We start from the raw sequence: 18,946 nt of genomic DNA, 5'->3' as shown, positions 1-18,946 counted from the left end.
ATGTCACTGTGTGGTCTCCTGGATACTGTAGGACATACTAGGTGTGAGAGCCAGCTTCCAAGATGGCGCCCAATATAGGGTCTCCTTCCACATTGCCCCAGGGTTAGGCAGTGTCTCCAACGGCATACAGCAGAAGTGATGACACGACAGTTCTAAGATTAGGTTATAGGAGATTGCAACTTCCATCTTGGGCTCTCTCTTTCTCTCTCTCTAATGGTTGCTCTGGGGGAAGCCAGATGCCATACTGTAAGGACACTGAGGCAGCCTATGGGAAGGCCCACACGGCAAGAAGATGAGGTGTCTAGACAATAGCCAGCAAGGAAGTGTAGCCGCCAGCAACCACACAAGTGATCTTAGAAGCAAATCATCTAACCCTAGATGACTGCAACCCCAATCAACAGCTTGTGAGGCCCTGACCTCATGAGAGACCCTGACCTACAACCATCCAACTAATAAGCCCTCCCAGGTTCCTGACCCACGGAAACTGCAACCCCAATCAACAGCCTGTGAGATCCTGACCTCAAGAGAGACCCTGACCTAGAACTACCCAACTAATAAGCCCTCCCAGATTCCTGACCCACGGAAGCTGCAACCCTAATCAACAGCCTGTGAGATCCTGACTTCATGAGAGACCCTGACCTAGAACTACCCAACTAATAAGCTCTCCCAAATTCCTGACCTATGGAAACTGTGAGATAATACATGCTTGTTGCTTTGGGCTGCTAAGTTTGGGGGTAATCTGTTACACACCAGTAGGCACCTAATACCCCAGATATCTTGTAGTGGCATCTTTTCTCTAGTTTTGCCCCTATATCCCCAAAGTGATATTATAACTGGTGGTATTTCAATTCAGTTTAATAAGGCTAAAAACATTACCTTCATGGAGATGAAAAAAACGTATCCAACCATTTTATAAATATGCAAAGCTGTCTTTGTTCATTAAATGCAATAAAGCTTACACAATAAATGAAACTAAAAAAATCAGAGTATCTAACAGGTAATTATAAATAAAATATTTAGTATTCTATATCAGGTATAATTAAAGCATCAAATCTATCCTTTAATCAGTGGCAGAGGGAATCATATGTTCATAAATTTAACTACCTAATTACTAAAACATTCTAAATATTAGAGGGAAAAAAATCTTTGATGTTCAATGTATCTAATTTTAGACAGCATAAATTGAATAACCTCATGGATTAATTGTTTAAAAAAATTACCTCAAATGTCAGTTTGTTTTTTTCTTTATCTCCAAAAGGAAAAGGCTGATTTACAACCTCTTTCAAGTATTCTTCAACAAATTCCATTGTCAGTGCAAATTTCCTCTTCATATCATTTCTGGAAGAGTCTGTTATAGAATCATATCTATGAAGACAGAAAGAATTTAAAAGAAGTTAAATTGATTCTAATCATTTAAAATAGGAAAATATATATATATTGACCTCTTGTCTTCTAAGCTTGGGTAAATTAATGAAACTTTCTACACTTTGTACCCTCATCTATAAAATGGAGCTATTTTGAAATGAGTTGATACATGTAAAGCATTTAAATCAGAGTCTACCATTGTTACTCCTTTTATTAATTGTTACTCCTTTCATTAACATGATTTCTGTTTATTGGTTTCCAGAATAACTTTTCTATTATCAAGAGCTGTCATTTTACTTTACAAAAAGAGTATCTTGTTTGCATTTGGAAAATTAACAATCCAAGTCTGAATAAAGAAATGCCTTTTGTTATATTTCATTTCAAAACTGAAGACATTTGGGGGAGGGATGGATTGGCAGTTTGGGATTAGTAGATGCAAACTATTATATATAAAATGGATAAACAACTAGGTCCTACTGTATAGCACAAGGAACCACACTCAATATTCTGTGATAAATCGTAATGGAAAAGAAGATGAAAAAGAATGTATACCTATGTATAACCAAATTACTTTGCTGTATAGTAGAAATTAACACAACACTGTAAATCAACTAAACTTCAATAAAATAAATTTTTTAAAAATGGAAGACATAATCAAAATCATTGAGTTCATCTGCTGAATTTAAAGTCTTCAAGAAATTTTTCCAGAGCAGAAGCAAGAAGAACTGTAATCCTGCAGCCTGTGGAACAAAAACCACATTCACAGAAAGATAGACAAGATGAAAAGGCAGAGGGTTACATACCAGATGAAGGAACAAGATAAAACCCCAGAAAAACAACAAAATGAAGTGGAGTTAGGAAACCTTCCAGAAAAAGAATTCAGAATAATGATGGTGACGATGATCCAGGACCTCGGAAAAAGAATGGAGGCAAAGATTCAGAAGATGCAAGAAATGTGTAACAAAGACCTAGAAGAATTAAAGAACAAACAAACAGAGGTGAACAATACACTAACTGAAATGAAAAATACACTAGAAGGAATCAATAGCAGAAAAACTGAGGCAGAAGAAAGGATAAGTGACCTGGAAGGCAGAATGTTGGAATTCACTGCTGCGGAACAGAATAAAGACAAAAGAATGAAAAGAAATGAAGACAGCCTAAGAGACTGCTGGGACAATATTAAACACAACAACATTCGCATTATAGGGGTCCAGAAGGAGAAGAGAGAGAGAAAGGACCAGAGAAAATATTTGAAGAGATGATAGTAGAAAATATCCCTAACATGGGAAAGAAAACAGCAACCCAAGTCCAAGAAACGCACCAAGTCCCATACAGGATAAACCCAAGGAGAAACACGCCAAGACACATAGTAATCAAATTGGCAAAAATTAGAGACAAAGAAAAATTATTGAAAGCAGCAAGGGAAAAATGACAAATAACATACAAGGGAATTCCCATAAGGTTAACAACTGATTTCTCAGCAGAAAGTCTACAGCCAGAAGGCGGTGGCATGATATACTTAAAGTGATGAAAGGGAAGAACCTACAACCAAGATTACTCTACCCAGCAAGGATCTCACTCAGATTCGATGAAGAAATCAAAAGCTTTACAGACAAGCAAAAGCTAAGAGAATTCAGCACCACCAAACCAGCTCTACAAAAAATGCTACAGGAACTTCTCTAAGTGGGAAACACAAGAGAAGAAAAGAACCTACAAAAACAAACCCAAAACAATTAAGAAAATGGGAATAGGAACATACATATCGATAATTACCTTAAACGTGAATGGATTAAATGCTCCAACCAAAAGACACAGGCTAGCTGAATGGATACAAAAACAAGACCCATATATATGCTGTCTACAAGAGACCAACTTCAGACCTAGGGACACATACAGACTGAAAGTGAGGGGATGGAAAAAGATATTCCATGCAAATGGAAATCAAAAGAAAGCTGGAGTAGCAACACTTATATCAGATAAAATAGACTTTAAAATAAAGAATGCCACAAGACACAAGGAAGGACACTACATAATGATGAAGGGATCAATCCAAGAAGAAGATATAACAATTATAAATATATATGCATCCAACATAGGAGCACCTCAATACATAAGGCAACTGTTAACAGCAATAAAAGAGGAAATCGACAGTAACACAATAATAGTGGGGGACTTGAACACCTCATTTACACCAATGGACAGATCATCCAAACAGAAAATAAATGAGGAAACAGAAGCTTTAAATGATACAAAATACCAGATAGATTTAATTTATATTTATAGGACATTCCATCCAAAAACAGGAGATTACACTTCTTCTCAAGTGTGCACGGAACATTCTCCAGGATAGATCTCATCTTGGGTCACAAATCAAGCCTCAGTAAATTTAAGAAAATGGAAATTATATCAAGCAACTTTACTGACCATAACTCTATGAGATTAGAATCAATTACAGGAGAAAACCATAAAAAACACAAACACATGGAAGCTAAACAAAACGTTACTAAATAACCAAGAGATCACTAAATAAATCAAAGAGGAAATCAAAAAATACCTAGAGACGAATGACAATGAAAACACGATGATCCAAAATCTATGGGATGCAGCAAAAATAGTACTAAGACGTAAGTTTATAGCTATACAAGCCTACCTCAAGAAAAAAGAAAAATCTCAAACACCCTAACGTTACACCTAAAGGAACTAGAGAAAGAAGAACAAAACCCAAAGTTAGCAGAAGGAAAGAAGTCATAAAGGTCAGAGCAGAAATAAATGAAATAGAAGCAAAGAAAACAACAGCAAAGATCAATAAAACTAAAACCTGGTTCTTTGAGAAGATAAACAAAATTGATAAACCATTAGAGAGACTCATCCAAAAAAAAGAGGGAGAGGACTCAAAGCAATAAAATTACAAATGAAAATGGAGAAGTTATAAAAGACACCACACAAATACAAAGCATCCTAGGAGACTACTACAAGCAACTCTATGCCAATAAAATGGACAACTGGAAGAAATGGACAAATTCTTAGAAAGGTATAACCTCCCAAGACTGAACCAGGAAGAAGCAGAAAATATGAACAGACCAATCACAGGTAATGAATTGAAGCTGTGATTAAAAATCTTCCAACAGGGCTTCCCTGGTGGTGCAGTGGTTGAGAGTCCGCCTGCCGATGCAGGGGACGCGGGTTCATGCCCCGGTCCAGGAGGATCCCACGTGCCGCGGAGCAGCTGGGCCCGTGAGCCATGGCCGCTGAGCCTGCGCGTCCGGAGCCTGTGCTCCGCAACGGGAGAGGCCGCAGGGGGGGGGGGCCCGTGATTCGCAAAAAAAAAAAAAAAAACAAAATCTTCCAACAAACAAAATCCAGGACCAGATGGCTTCACAGGTGAAGTCTATCAAACATTTAGAGAAAAGCTAACACCCAACCTTCTCAAATCTTCCAAAAAATTGCAGACGAAGGAACACTCCCAAACTCATTCTATGAGGCCACCATCACCCTCATACCAAAACCAGACAAAGATACTACAAAAAAAGAAAATTACAGACCAATATCACTGATGAATATAGATGAAAAAATCCTCAACAAAATCCTAGCAAACAGAATCCAACAACACATGGAAAGGACCATACACCATGATCAGGTGGGATTTATCCCAGGGATGCAGGGATTCTTCAGTATACGCAAATCAATCACTGATATATACTATATTAACAAACTGAAGAATAAAAACCATATGATCACCTCAACAGATGCAGAAAAAGCTTTTCACAAAATGCAACATCCATTTATGATAAAAACTCTCCAGAAAGTGGGCATAGAGGGAACCTACCTCAACATAATAAAGGCCATATACAACAAACCCACAGCAAATATCATTCTCCATGGTGAAAAACTGAAAGCATTTCCTCTAAGATCAGGAACAAGACAAGGATGTCCACTCTCACCACTGTTATTCAACATAGTTTTGGAAGTTCTAGCCATGGCAATCAGAGAAGGAAAAGAAATAAAAGGAATACAAACTGGAAAAGAAGAAGTAAGACTGTCACTGTTTGCAGATGACATGATATTATACATAGAGAATCCTAAAGATGCCACAGAAAACTACTAGAGCTAATCAATGAATTTGGTCAAGTTGCAGGACACAATATTAGTGCACAAAAATCTCTTGCATTCCTATACAATAATGATGAAAAATCTGAAAGTGAAATTAAGGAAACACTCCCATTTACCACTGCAACAAAAAGAATAAAATATCTAGGAATAAACCTACCTAGGGAGACAAAAGAACTGTATGCAGAAAACTATAAGACACTGATGAAGGAAATTAAAGATGATACCAACAGATGGAGAGATATATATCATGTTCTTGGATTGGAAGAATCATTATTGTGAAAATGGCTATACTACCCAAAGCAATCTACAGATTCAATGCAATCCCTATCAAATTTCCAATGGCATTTTTTACAGAACGAGAACAAAAAATCTTAAAATTTGTATGGAGACACAAAAGACCGCGAATAGCCAAAGCAGTCTTGAGGGAAAAAAATGGAGCTGGAGGAATCAGACTCCCTGACTTCAGACTATACTACAAAGCTACAGTACTCAATACAATATGGTACTGGCACAAACACAGAATCATAGATCAATGGAACAAGATAGAAAGCCCAGAGATAAACCCACACAAATATGGTCAACTAATCTATGACAAAGGAGGCAAGGATATACAATGGAGAAAAGACAGTCTCTTCAATAAGTGGTACTGGGAAAACTGGACAGGTACATGTAAAAGAATGAAATTAGAACACTCCCTAACACAGCAGGATCTTTTTTGATCCACCTCCTAGAGTAATGGAAATAAAAATAAACAAATGGGACCTAATGAAACTTCAAAGCTTTTGCACAGCAAAGGAAACCATAAACAAGACCAAAAGGCAACCCTCAGAATGGGAGAGAATATTTGCAAACGAATCAACAGACAAAGGATTAATTTCCAAAATATACAAACAGCTCATGCAGCTCAATATTAAAAAAACAACCCAATCCAAAAATGGGCAGAAGACCTAAATTGACATTTCTCCAAAGAAGACATACAGATGGCCAAGAAGCACATGAAAAGCTGCTCAACATCACTAATTATTAGAGAAATGCAAAGCAAAACTACAATGAGGTATCACCTCACACCAGTTAGAATGCGCATCATCAGAAAATCTACAAACAACAAATGCTGGAGGGGGTGTGGAGAAAAGGGAACCCTCTTGCACTGTTGGTGGGATTGTAAATTGATACAGCCACTATGGAGAACAGTATGGAGGTTCCTTTAAAAACTAAAAATAGAATTACCATATTATCCTGCAATCCCACTACTGGGCATATACCCTGAGAAAACCGTAATTCAAAAAGACACATGCACCCCAATGTTCATTACAGCACTATTTACAATAGCCAGGTCATGGAAGCAACGTAAATGCACATCAACAGACAAATAGATAAAGAAGAAGTGGTACATATATACAATGGAATATTACTGAGCCATAAACAGGAACGAAATTGGGTCATTTGTTGAGACGTGGATGGATCTAGAGACTGACATACAGAGTGAAGTAAGCCAGAAAGAGAAAAACAAGTATCATATATTAACGCATTATGTGGAACCTAGAAAAATGGTACCCATGAACCGGTTTGCAGGGCAGAAGTTGAGACACAGATGTAGAGAACAAACGTATGGACACCAAGGGGGGAAAAACGCGGGGGGGTGGGGACGGTGGTGTGCTGAATTGGGTGATTGGGATTGACATGTATACACTGATGTGGATAAAACTGATGACTAATAAGAACCTGCTGTATAAAAAAATAAATAAAATTTAAAAATTTTTTTTAAAAAAGAAAATTTTCCAAACATACTCATGAATCGTGATCTTTGTGGGGATTTCTGTCCAGAGCCTGGCATAGCGAACAGGCACCACAGACTCCTGGGGATCCCGGTCAACATGCATGTGCAGCATAAGGCGACAAAAAGATGCTCGGAGGTCAAAGGGCAGGCTCTCATCTGACATACACCGCAGGATCAAATCAACAGAGAGCTGTGTAGAAATCTGGTTTATGGCCAGATACTGGCGATCCAAGCACATCCTTGCAAAGAGATTTAGCTGGTACCTTAAAAATATTAAACATATTACATTATTTGTCTTATTTGGATAAAATTCATAAATATTAGTATCAATCAGCATCTACTTTTATGATTCCAATATTTCCCAGTGTAGGTGATAACTGGTGTAAAACTCTTCTGGTAGTAGGTTAAGTGATCAAATGACAACACACAGGGCTTCCCTGCTGGCGCAGTGGTTGGGGGTCCGCCTGCCGATGCAGGGGACATGGGTTTGTGCTCCAGTCCGGGAGGATCCCATGTGCCACGGAGAGGCTGGGCCCGTGAGCCATGGCCACTGAGCCGGTGCGTCCGGAGCCTGTGCTCCGTGACGGGAGGGGCCACAGCAGTGAGAGGCCCGCATACCGCAAAAAAAAAAAAAAAAAATGACAACTCACAGATGAAATCACCTCTATGCCCATTCAGTTGCAACTTCTCTTACTTGTTCCAGCAACATATATCTGGTGGAGAGTGTCATTAGGCTCTCAGTTCTCGGTTTCCTAGGTCTGCAAATACACTAAGCCTGTAGGCTATGGACAACAGCTCACATGAAACCATGTTTCTCTGCCTTTCCCAGGCTCACTCAGCTCCAGGCTCTGGTATCTACACTCCAAGGGTAGACTCACTCAGTTCCCAAACCAAATGTGATCAATCCAAAGGCATCAGTACACTTGGGTTCATCAGGCTCCGAGATCCAGAAAGTAGCCTTCGGCTTTGTAGCTGTAGCTACAGAACTCAGGGAACACAGTGAATTCTCTGCCTTTCTCAGATTCCTGTCTTTTGGGCCCAAAGTTGCCCAAGGGCTTCTGTCTTGGGTTTCCAAGCCTTAGACTCAAAAATGCCAGCTAGTTTCTTGCTCCCAATATACTGACCACCAGCAACTACCATTGAAATTTCGACTGCCATATGCCCCCGCTGAACTTTCACAGCTAAAGACACCAGTTTCTCTGAAGCCCTAGGTCTCCACATAATCACAAGTGGTATATACATAACTACCAGCTAACTTTCTCTGAGGCCACCCCTACAACCGGATCAGCTTCCCCAACCCCAATTTCACCTCCCTCTCAACTCGATTACCTAGGTCCCAACATGTCTCTCACCTGCACCCACACCAGTCAACAAGAGGAAAAAATCCTTTGCTGCACAACAGTTCCAAACTAGTGGAAAACTAGAAAATTGCAAGTGGTATATGTGGAAAACACAGATGTTTACATTTACTGTGAATATTTTAAATAATACTAAATATTTCAGCTACCCTACTTCTGACACAACTTCTTAAATTTCTTCTTCATAGATACCGAACTTTTATAGATGTCAGAGAATCATCTCTCAATGAATATGTGAGACTAAGAACTACCATTCTCTACAATACTTAACCTGTAGTAGGTAAGAACTTCTAAATCAGCCTTGGTGCCTTCTTTGGCTTCCTGAGCAAGATGCCTGATAGCTTTGCCATGAGGTTCCTTGTTGCTGTCAATCCAGTAGAGCCAAACTTCTTCCTCATCAATGTCATCTGAAAGGATGGCGCTCTCCATGGGGTTGTCTCCTTGCATTGAGACCAGCCTTGAAATAAATAACACACACAAAATCTATGAACAAGCTCATTCAGAAACATGATAAGGAACTGTACTGCTTACAAATAATGAACAGGATAGGATGTCTCCATCCTCTGGGCTTACTTAGTTTGAATGAGAATATCTGCATTGCCTGGGCTCAACATAAATTTGCATATGAGTTCTTGAGTTACAGGTATAGCCGTGGTATTAGACACACAGAGATCTGATAAATAATCCAAAAACCTGACAGGAGAAAAAATTAAATTGATCATTAACAAAAAGCATCTTATAAAATCATACCCCCAAATATACTTTGAGATATAATGAAACTGACTTTCTAGATATATTTTTAATATTATTTCCATGCAACATTTTTCTAATGTGTTGCTTATCTACCGCACCATTAGAAACAAATTAAATATCCAATTATTTGTATTTAGGACAAATCTTGTTTCCAAAAATGATATGTTTGCTTTTATTTATTTGGTGATATTCATCCCACAGCACTGTGACTTGTTATATTTACAATATCAAAACAAAGCCAGATCAAGGCTAATGTTGTACTGAGTAAAACAGACATACAGCACATACTTAATCAACATGAATATGGCCTGGTCAAGTCTGAGGCCCAATTCTACCTTCTAACACTTATTTGCTTGCTAAGTAAGAAAATTTTGTCAATCTGCTTGACATTTCTGCATTCATTTCTCCCAGATAAGGCAGCATGGTATAAGAGACAGGGTACTTGACGCAGCGTCAGAAACTCTAAATTCTGTTCCTAGTTGGTCTCTAGGCTTCTATTTTCTCATCTCTAAAATGTGGATAATATTATATGACCAGTGTACTTCATGAGAATGTGCAAGGGTTTAAATGAGGCAATGTATTGAATTGAATGAAATATGAATATATTTTGAAAAACTATGGGGTACTATAAAAACACAAGTTATCAGAGTGAAAATCAATTACACTTAAATACGTCTATAAAGGGTTTTGATCTCCTATAATAACTGTTTATGGTACATAATTATTATAGCAATAAGCCCAACACTGTTTTGTCCATGAAACAATTCGAACTTTAAAAAAGTTCTAAAAATAAAGCAAAAAGCCACAGTCCCCACAAGAAAAGAATACTGCATGAACCACTTCAAACCTTGGCTCCCGATTTCTCCTGAGTAAACTAACAAATGTTTCTATTTCTTTTGCTGTGATGTGTTTCTCTAGTAGTTTTCTGTTGTTGTGCAACAAAGCTGTGATGGTATCTTCTGCCAAAATATCATAGCCAATCTGGGACTGCATGACACAGAAATTCTTAGCAATATATTCCTACAAAGGAGAAAGACTGTCAGAACGCACTGACAAAGAGCTCAAAAATAACAAGTTCTATTAGGGTCAGCAACATTGATTAATTTATTCATAACAGAAAACTCGCTAAAAGTTATTGTTAAAGAAGAGCAAATAAATAATTCTTTAGTAAATAGGATATCTGAGGAAGGAAATGGAAATCTATTCGCATATACCTCATTCAAATTATAACAGAAAATTACGTGCCTAGTAATAATTTTTCATACGGGTGCTTACACTCTTACAAGTGAGAAAAACAAAAATAAACTGAGTTAAAATGACAATTTTTTATGACATGTTAAGTAATGATTTCACCAGTATAACAGACGCCTTTCTTCCAACACTCACTAAGAGCTATAACCTAGGATTCTGGCATAATTATAGAAACAAAAATGACTCTTTGACATTTTGTTCATGAAGCATGAGCTCTATACCGTTACATGACGATCCCAGGTGAACTTAGCTGATTTCTTTTTTGTACATATACCACAATGACCTATTAAATCTCTTTAAAATAATGATAAAATTTCACAGCACTTTTTGTCTTTAAAAAGCTATCCAACAAGATAATGTGATTGATCACTTTATTGATCAGATCCATTCATCCAAGACATATTTCTGAAAAGCCATTCCAGGTAGTTTGCAAGACTAGGGATGCGGCAGTAAGACAGATAAGCTCCCATAGAGCTTACATCCTAGTGAGAAGGGGCAGTCAATGAGGTAGTAAATAGGATCATCTTACATGTTGAGAAGTGAAATGAAACAAACAGAGGGATGGGAAAAGGTGACAACTTGAGATGGGGTAGACTCTTGAAGAGGGGACATTTGACCTATGATAGAAATGATGGAAATGATAAAAAAAAAAAAAAAGGAGGCAGCCATGGGGAGAGAAGCCATCGAGCAGTGGGAGTACCAAGTGGAAGGCTCTATAATGGCGGAACCCAGTCTTCGGAGTTCTGTAAACACAAGGTGGCCATTGTGGCTGCAGTACAGCGAGCGAGCAGAAAGCAAGAGCTGACGTGGGAGGTGAGGCCCTTGCGAGCCACGGTGAACACAGAAACATTCATTCTTAGAGCAAGAGAAAGCCACTGGCGAGCTTCCCTCATGCATGGTTCCATCTGCTCCTTCTTCCCACCACCTCGCCTCTCTGCCGAGCCACGTCTCAGCCAACCACAGCACTGGTAAGCTTAACCCCATCCACAACCCAAAGTTTTCACTTCAATGTCTTGGAGATTCTCCTTGGGGATTTTTTCTATGATGGGAAAATCTATTGATTAGAAAGTGCTTTTGCCTTAAGATTTACTGGAACCTACCTGTTCCTTGAAAATGCTACTGGTTACACAAATCTCATTATATTCTACGCAGAAATTCTGTGGCCTTTTTCAAAATGATGGTTTTGTATATTGGGTACCAGTTGTAAAGTAAATGTCTTTTATTAGTGTATCATTTTAAAGATATGTATTAATTTATACACTTGTACGACTATGATAATCAGACCCCGATATAAGGCAAACCTCCAGATGTTTGATAAATAGATCAAGATGTCAGTAAATAATCAAACGAAATTAGAGGTGTCTCCAAATTCTATAAATAACAATAAACAGAAACTCAGCATGAAAGACTTGGGTTAGTACTAAATCACAAAAGAATACCCTATTAGGACTCTATAAAATATAGGTGAGGATAAAGGAGAAGAAGGAATTATGCAAAAAGTAGAAAGTCTTTCTGCTCATGCTTTATTTTTTTTATTATTATTATTTATTTTTGGCTCCACTGGGTCTTCATTGTTGCACACTGGCTTTCTCTAGTTGCAGTGAGCTCTTCACTGCGGTGCGTGGGCTTCTCATTGCGGTGGCTTCTCTTGTTGCAGAGCGTGGGCTCTAGGCACGCGGGCTTCAGTACTTGCAGCATGTGGGCTCAGTAGTTGTGGCTCACGGGCTCTAGAGCGCAGGCTCAGTAGTTGTGGCTCACAGGCTTAGTTGCTCCGCGGCATGTGGGATCTTCCTGGACCAGGTCTCAAACCCGCGTCCCCTGCATTGGCAGGTGGATTCTTAACCACTGCACAACCAGGGAAGTCACTCCTCAGGACACCAGGCATGGGAGTCCCCAGCTTAGACAGGGAGGAGTGAGAAAGAACTTTGTGCCAGACCTTGAGGGACTGGGAAAAGACACCAGTTGAGACATGCTGCCTGGACAATCTACTAGGTACTAGCAGAACAGCCAAACCAAGGATATCCAGTGCTGAAGCACAGGGCAGTGCTGTGGAAAGCGGGTCCACAGGACCCTCCCAAAGACTGAGTATAACGGAGGACACACACATTAGGGGGTCCCATGGTTCTGAGGGTACCAGGTAAACCCTGTAGACCTATTGATTTTTTCAGTTAATTCAATCTCTCTCATAGACCACTGCATGTAGTGTGGAGTGGAGGCCTGTCTAGCCAAGTAGATCTTTCTAGACCCGAGAAGGGAAATGAGGCCACAGAGTGACCGCCAGTCCCACCGCCATCCCTGACCTCCGCTGAATAACATGGCCCTGGTATCTGGGGCTTCTCGGAAGCTGACTCTCTGAGTGCTGTCGTTTGACGTTCTGGAACTTAATTTTCCTTCCAATAAAACAACATAACTTTACCTACATTACCTTGCCATCTTAAAGGAATGCAATGAAGTTGGGAAAAATAATTCCAATGACAAGCATTTTCAATTGGGAGGAAAAATGTTTATAACTAGGATTATATTAAAAAGCATTTAAGAATCTGTTTATATTATCTGCTTCCTCACTCTTGTCCTTGTCAAATTATTTATCTTCTGGTTAATCTGTTTTACATATTCTTTTTAGACTTTTTCTTAATCTTTAAACTGAATTTCAAAAAAAATGTATTTTCACACTTTTTTTTAAAGCAATTTTTTTTTCTTGCCAAATAACTTTTAGACTACTTTCGAGGCAGTACTATGATTATTAAGAGCCTGGGTTTGAATACTGGCTCCAGTCAAAACTGTGTATTCTTTGGCAATTTATTTAACCTCTCTGTGCCTCAGTTCTTCATCTTAACCCAGTATTAACCAAGTTATGTTGTGAAAAGTGCTTAGAACTGAACCTGGTAAAATGTTAGCACTCAGTAAATACTACTAACTATTCCCAAATAACCTGCAGCCTCCAGGCCTGACAACCTAGCCCCTCCATGGCTCAGCCCTACCTGCCTTCCCAGCTTTCTCTTACAGCATCCTTCCCCATGGACCAAACTCATCAGTGAAGTTTACAAACTATGTACTCATCTCTCCAACTGGCTAAGAGAAACATGGGACACTAATGTACCAAACGATAATTAACTGAAAGCAATGTTATATTCAGCAAATGTGTATTATTGAGCACATTGCAAAATATTATATATATTTTAAGACAAAACTGAGACTTAAAAGAAACTTCACTTGCAGTTGGGAACTTTTAGCTATATCCCTGGACACACCTGGGTTCCCTGTCCTCCACAGTTAGGAATGTCTTGGGATGAAAGTGCCCTTTCTAGGATCCATCATTCTCTTTTCAGAAATATCTCTTCACTAAAATGCTTGTTCCCATACAATTTCTGAAAATGATTTTCATCCAACCCAAATGCTTCTTCTCCAAGTGGTCTTCCTGGGTTCCCCCAGCTGAGCTCCTCTCTCTCCTGAATTCCCACAATGCTCTCCTATCTCTCCTGTCCCCTCTATGCCTCTACCTTATGTTTCAGATGTACATGTCATACCTTTTCCACCAGACAATGAATTCTTTGGCCTACACACAGCGATTTGGTACTGCACATGCTCCTGGAAATGCCAAAAAATGTCTCATTCATCTTTACATAACATATCCAGCATGGCTCCTGCCCAGCAGGAGCTAATACCATGCACATACAAGGACTTAGACATCCTCCCCTGACAATTCTAACTTTACATGGAAGAATAAATACATATGTCAGCTCAATTACATTTTAAGTCATTTTTGTGTGTTGCCGATATAAAACATTGCATTGCAAAGCAGAATTTCCCGTTCCCATTTAAATGTCTTAGAACAGTAACCAAAGAACTTTGCCCATACTTTAGATATTAAACAGAGGTAAAAAGGAGAGCCACCCTCCACCTGATTTTTCCGGTAGTCCTGCTGTGAATGTCTCAGCACACGGTAGCACAGCCTCAGCATGTACTTGTAGGGGGCATATCTTTGATCCCCCAGATCTTCAAGTCTCAGCATTGAGCCTTCTCCGGCTTTCTCCTTAAAGGGTGCTTTCAGAATCCCAAATACCTAACAGGAAAAAAAAACAACCGCTTATTCTGATGAATGGAGGTGCACGTTTTGCAACATTGCAATAAACAGTGTGTTTATTACACTGACTGGAAAACACTTTTGTAATATTTGAATAGAATTAACGTAAAGTAAAAAATAAAAAAGATTTTTTTAGGATACAAGACCAACATATTAACGGACAGAAAAATACTGCTAAGAGGATTCCCTAAATTGAATGACAAAAAAATATTTAAATAAAATGCTTAATTTTGTTTAGAAATTCTATTGTATTAAAATAAAAATATAAAGATGTTAGGTTGTACCAAGTTACATGAACATATTCAGATGAACTAAAATATAGTTTGATTTCGATAGGCTTTATAATTCTATTATTTTCTATAACTTTCTAGAATCAAAATAATATAAGGAAAATATTTACTTTTCATCTGAAACTGACATCAAAAAACTGCCTCCAAATATTGCTTTCAAACCTCTTCATAAAAGAATTAGTTTATTGTTTCTATACATAAAGATGTGGCCAAATCAATGAATGCATAAGCATTCAAAATAAATAAGGAGCCATATGGGCAGCTAGTGATACCCAGTGACTCAGATTCTTCTTGTAAGAAGATTAGCAGTGGGAAGTATTTAAAAATCACTAAGGAACATAATTCTTTTAGGCAGCAAGACAGCAGGTAGGATCACCTGGAGATGAACTGGTAGGATAAGCAAATTGTTTATGAAAGAGCAACTAGGCAAAGATATGAGGAGTCATACAAGAAAGCGAAACGGAATGGAATTATCCTTTGTAGTTCATGAAATATAACATGAATTAAAGTTTCTTCAGTAATTCTATATTCACTAAACCTTGAATTTTATTATCTATAATACTGAAGTAAAATGTTTGACATATGTTGGTTGAAATAATATTAATAAATCATTCAAGGTCCTAAAAGTCCTTGAAATCAAATGTTTTATACAAAAGAAATGCTAATGTCAGAAAAGGCTTTCTCTCATTAGATTTACAACCTTTACTTTCTTTGAGAAAAATGTTGATTTTATATACTCAGACAATCAGCTATAGAATATTAATTGACAATATGTCTACTGTCTTCCTTTCCCAACTCCACAAGAACATGTGTATCAACAACATAAATTTTATTTAAGTATCTTCCTTCAGTCCACAATTAATGCAGAAGCCCATTACTTTATATAACAATTATCAGAATAAAAAGAATGCATGAAGGTAGGCATGTCCAAATGTGCATATTATTAAGGAGTAAATTAATTTACTGGCATGTTATGAACAATTTCAGGAAGACATAGCATAGAAGCAGCTCTAGACTTTCAGGGAAAAAAACAGAATACCGTATAGAGCACTTGGGAGCTGATGAATAGACTGCCCTACTTTTCTAAGGAAGAAAGGGAAAAAAGTAGGAACCAAATGGAGATGGCAGCTTTCAAGTTCCCCTGGAAATTGTACTTAAAAAAGCATTACAGCATATTTTCTGGAGACAGTCTGACCACGGAGGTTTTTAAAGGTCTGTGATAGGCTGTCTCCAAGATGGCCCCCAATGATCCCTGCCTCCTGGAATTATACTCGTATGGAATACTGTCTTCTTGACTGTGGGCTGGATTTATGGACTCACTTCTAACTAAGAAACAAGGTAGAAATGATGAGATGTTACTTCTAAGATTAGGTTACAAGAAAACTATGGCCTCCATCTGAAGGCCCTCTCTTGCTCTGTCCTGGATCTCTCACTTCTAAGGAAAGCAAACTGCCGGCTCTTGAGGCAGCCCTGTGCGGAGGTCCATGCCAGTGAGCTGGAAAGTGAATCCTCTCCCATTTGAGCGTCGAGGTGACTGCAGTCCAGCCAGCACCTTGATTGCAGCCTGTGAAACACCCTGAGCAAGAACTGTCCACCCCCAGATTCCTAATCTGCAGAAACTGTAAGTATCTGCTTTGCGACACTAAGTTTTCGGGTAACTTGTTACACATCAATAGATAACGAATACAAGAACTTTCCTGATACTATAATTCAAAAAGATAAAATATGAAAAATTAGTACATGGAAACATTCACCTGTGCCAATATGTTTTGTTCCCTCATTAATTTCTGACGTTCTCGGTTTGGCTTGGTGATTACCACATCCAGAACGTCTTGTCCATTGTTAGGTACATCAGCAACAAAGAAGATAAGGTCTTCCAATAATTTGGTCACAAACCTATCATAAAACAAAAAGGAAACATTATGGTGTGCTTAATTTTGGAAATGTATTTAAATAAACACTAAGAACTAAAATACTAGGAAAGTGAAAGTATTTTATAATAATTATTTAATTAACAAAATACCTAATGCAGTTAATATTTACTTAAATCTTTATGAAGAGCGTACCTTTTTCAGTTACTCCAACCCGACCCCACCTCCACCTCTAATCAAATATCTGGAAACACAACTATGAAATAAAACCCTGTGAGTCCCAAAAACAGATGTGTTGAGAGCATTTCACCTAACCACAGATGCTCTTCCATGACTGATTACCAAAGAAGAGTATTTCTGCTTTAAGGGAGAACAGCTAAACTAAATTCCTTTTTTTAAATTATTTATTTATTTATTTATTTTTCTTATTAGTCATCCATTTTATACACATCAGTTTATACATATCAACCCCCACTGCCCAATTCATCAAACCACCACCCCCACTCCCCCGCCGCTTTCCCCACTTGGTGTCCATACGTCTGTTCTCTACATCTGTGTCTCTATTTCTGCCCTGCAAACTGGTTCATCTGTACCATTTTTCTAGGTTCCACATATATGCGTTAATATACGGTTTGTTTTTCTCTTTCTGACTTACTTCACGCTATATGACAGTCTCTAGATCCATCCACGTCTCTACAAATGACCTAATTCCGTTCCTTTTTATGGCTTTTATTCCATTGTATATATGTACCACTTCTTCTTTATCCAATCGTCTGTCGATGGGCATTTACGTTGCTTCCATGACCTGGCTATTGTAAATAGGGCTACAATGAACATTTTGGGGTGTATGTGTCTTTATGAATTATGGTTTTTTCTGTGTATATGCCCAGTAGTGGGATGGCTGGGTCATACGGTAATTCTATTTTTAGTTCTTTAAGGAACCTGCATATGGTTCTCCATAGTGGCTGTATCAATTTATATTCCCACCAACAGTGCAAGAGGGTTCCCTTTTCTCCACACCCTCTCCAGCATTTGTTGTTTGTAGATTTTCTGATGATGCCCATTTTAACTGGTGTGAGGTGATACCTCATTGTAGTTTTGATTTGCATTTCTCTAATAATTAGTGATGTTGAGCAGCTTTTCATGTGCTTCTTGGCCATCTGTATGTCTTCTTTGGAGAAATGTCTATTTAGGTCTTCTGCCCATTTTTTGATAGAGTTGCTAGTCATCTTAATATTGAGCTCCATGAGCTGTTTATATATTTTGGAGATTAATCCCTTGTCCAATGATTCATTTGCAAATATTTTCTCCCATTCTAAGGGTTGTGTTTTCGTCTTATTTATGGTTTTCTTTACTGTGAAAAAACTTTGAAGTTTCATTAGGTCCATTTGTTTATTTTTGTTTTTATTTCCATTACTATAGGAGGTGGATCAAAAAAGGTCTTGCTGTGATTTATCTCAAAGAGTGTTCTATGTTTTCCTCTAAGACTTTTATAGTGCCCAGTCTTACATTTAGGTCTCTAATCCATTTTGAGTTCATTTTTGTGTATGGTGTTAGGGAGTGTTCTAATTTCATTCTTTTACATGTACCTGTCCAGTTTTCCCAACACCACTTATTGAAGAGGCTGTCTTTTCTCCATTGTAAATGCTTGTCTCCTTTGTCATAGATTAGTTAACCATAGGTGTGTGGGTTTATCTCTGGGCATTCTATCTTGTTGCATCGATCTATGTTTCTGTTTTTGTGCCAGTACCATATTGTATTGATTACTATAGCTTTGTAGTATAGTCTGAAATCAGGGAGACGGATTCCTCCAGCTCCGTTTTTTTCCCTCAAGACTGCTTTGGCTATTAGCAGTCTTTTGTGTCTCCATACAAATTTTATGATGATTTGTTCAAGTTCCGTAAAAAATGCAATTGGTAATTTGATAGGGATTGCATTGAATCTGTAAATTGCTTTGGGTAGTATAGTCATTTTCAAAATAATGATTCTTCCAATCCAAGAACATGGTATATCTCTCCAACTGTTGGTATCATCCTTAATTTCTTTCAGTAGTGTCTTATACTTTTCCACATACAGCTCTTTTGTCT

The 18,946-nt window shown here is 38.1% G+C and overlaps 1 protein-coding gene across 4 annotated transcripts in view; it reads right to left on the bottom strand.

The window, feature by feature from the left end:
* The window catches only part of ITPR2 (inositol 1,4,5-trisphosphate receptor type 2), a 526,334-nt gene that overhangs the window by 344,468 nt on the left and 162,920 nt on the right, over positions 1 to 18,946 (bottom strand). For all 4 annotated transcript variants that reach the window (XM_027129402.1, XM_027129406.1, XM_027129405.1 and 1 more), the window contains 7 exons: positions 16,743 to 16,884; positions 14,516 to 14,677; positions 10,211 to 10,383; positions 9,184 to 9,303; positions 8,882 to 9,067; positions 7,264 to 7,515; positions 1,221 to 1,365 (listed from right to left, as the gene is read on the bottom strand). In XM_027129402.1, coding sequence (XP_026985203.1) covers positions 1,221 to 1,365; positions 7,264 to 7,515; positions 8,882 to 9,067; positions 9,184 to 9,303; positions 10,211 to 10,383; positions 14,516 to 14,677; positions 16,743 to 16,884 — 1,180 coding nt within the window. The remainder of the gene's footprint in view (positions 1 to 1,220; positions 1,366 to 7,263; positions 7,516 to 8,881; positions 9,068 to 9,183; positions 9,304 to 10,210; positions 10,384 to 14,515; positions 14,678 to 16,742; positions 16,885 to 18,946) is intronic.

The sequence above is a fragment of the Aethalodelphis obliquidens genome, unplaced genomic scaffold, assembly GCF_003676395.1.
Source record: "Aethalodelphis obliquidens isolate GAN/ISIS:26980383/991018 unplaced genomic scaffold, ASM367639v1 scaffold36, whole genome shotgun sequence".
Lineage (NCBI taxonomy): Eukaryota > Metazoa > Chordata > Mammalia > Artiodactyla > Delphinidae > Aethalodelphis > Aethalodelphis obliquidens.
Note: the sequence above shows the minus strand (reverse complement) of the source record. Positions and strands in the feature narration are given on the sequence as shown.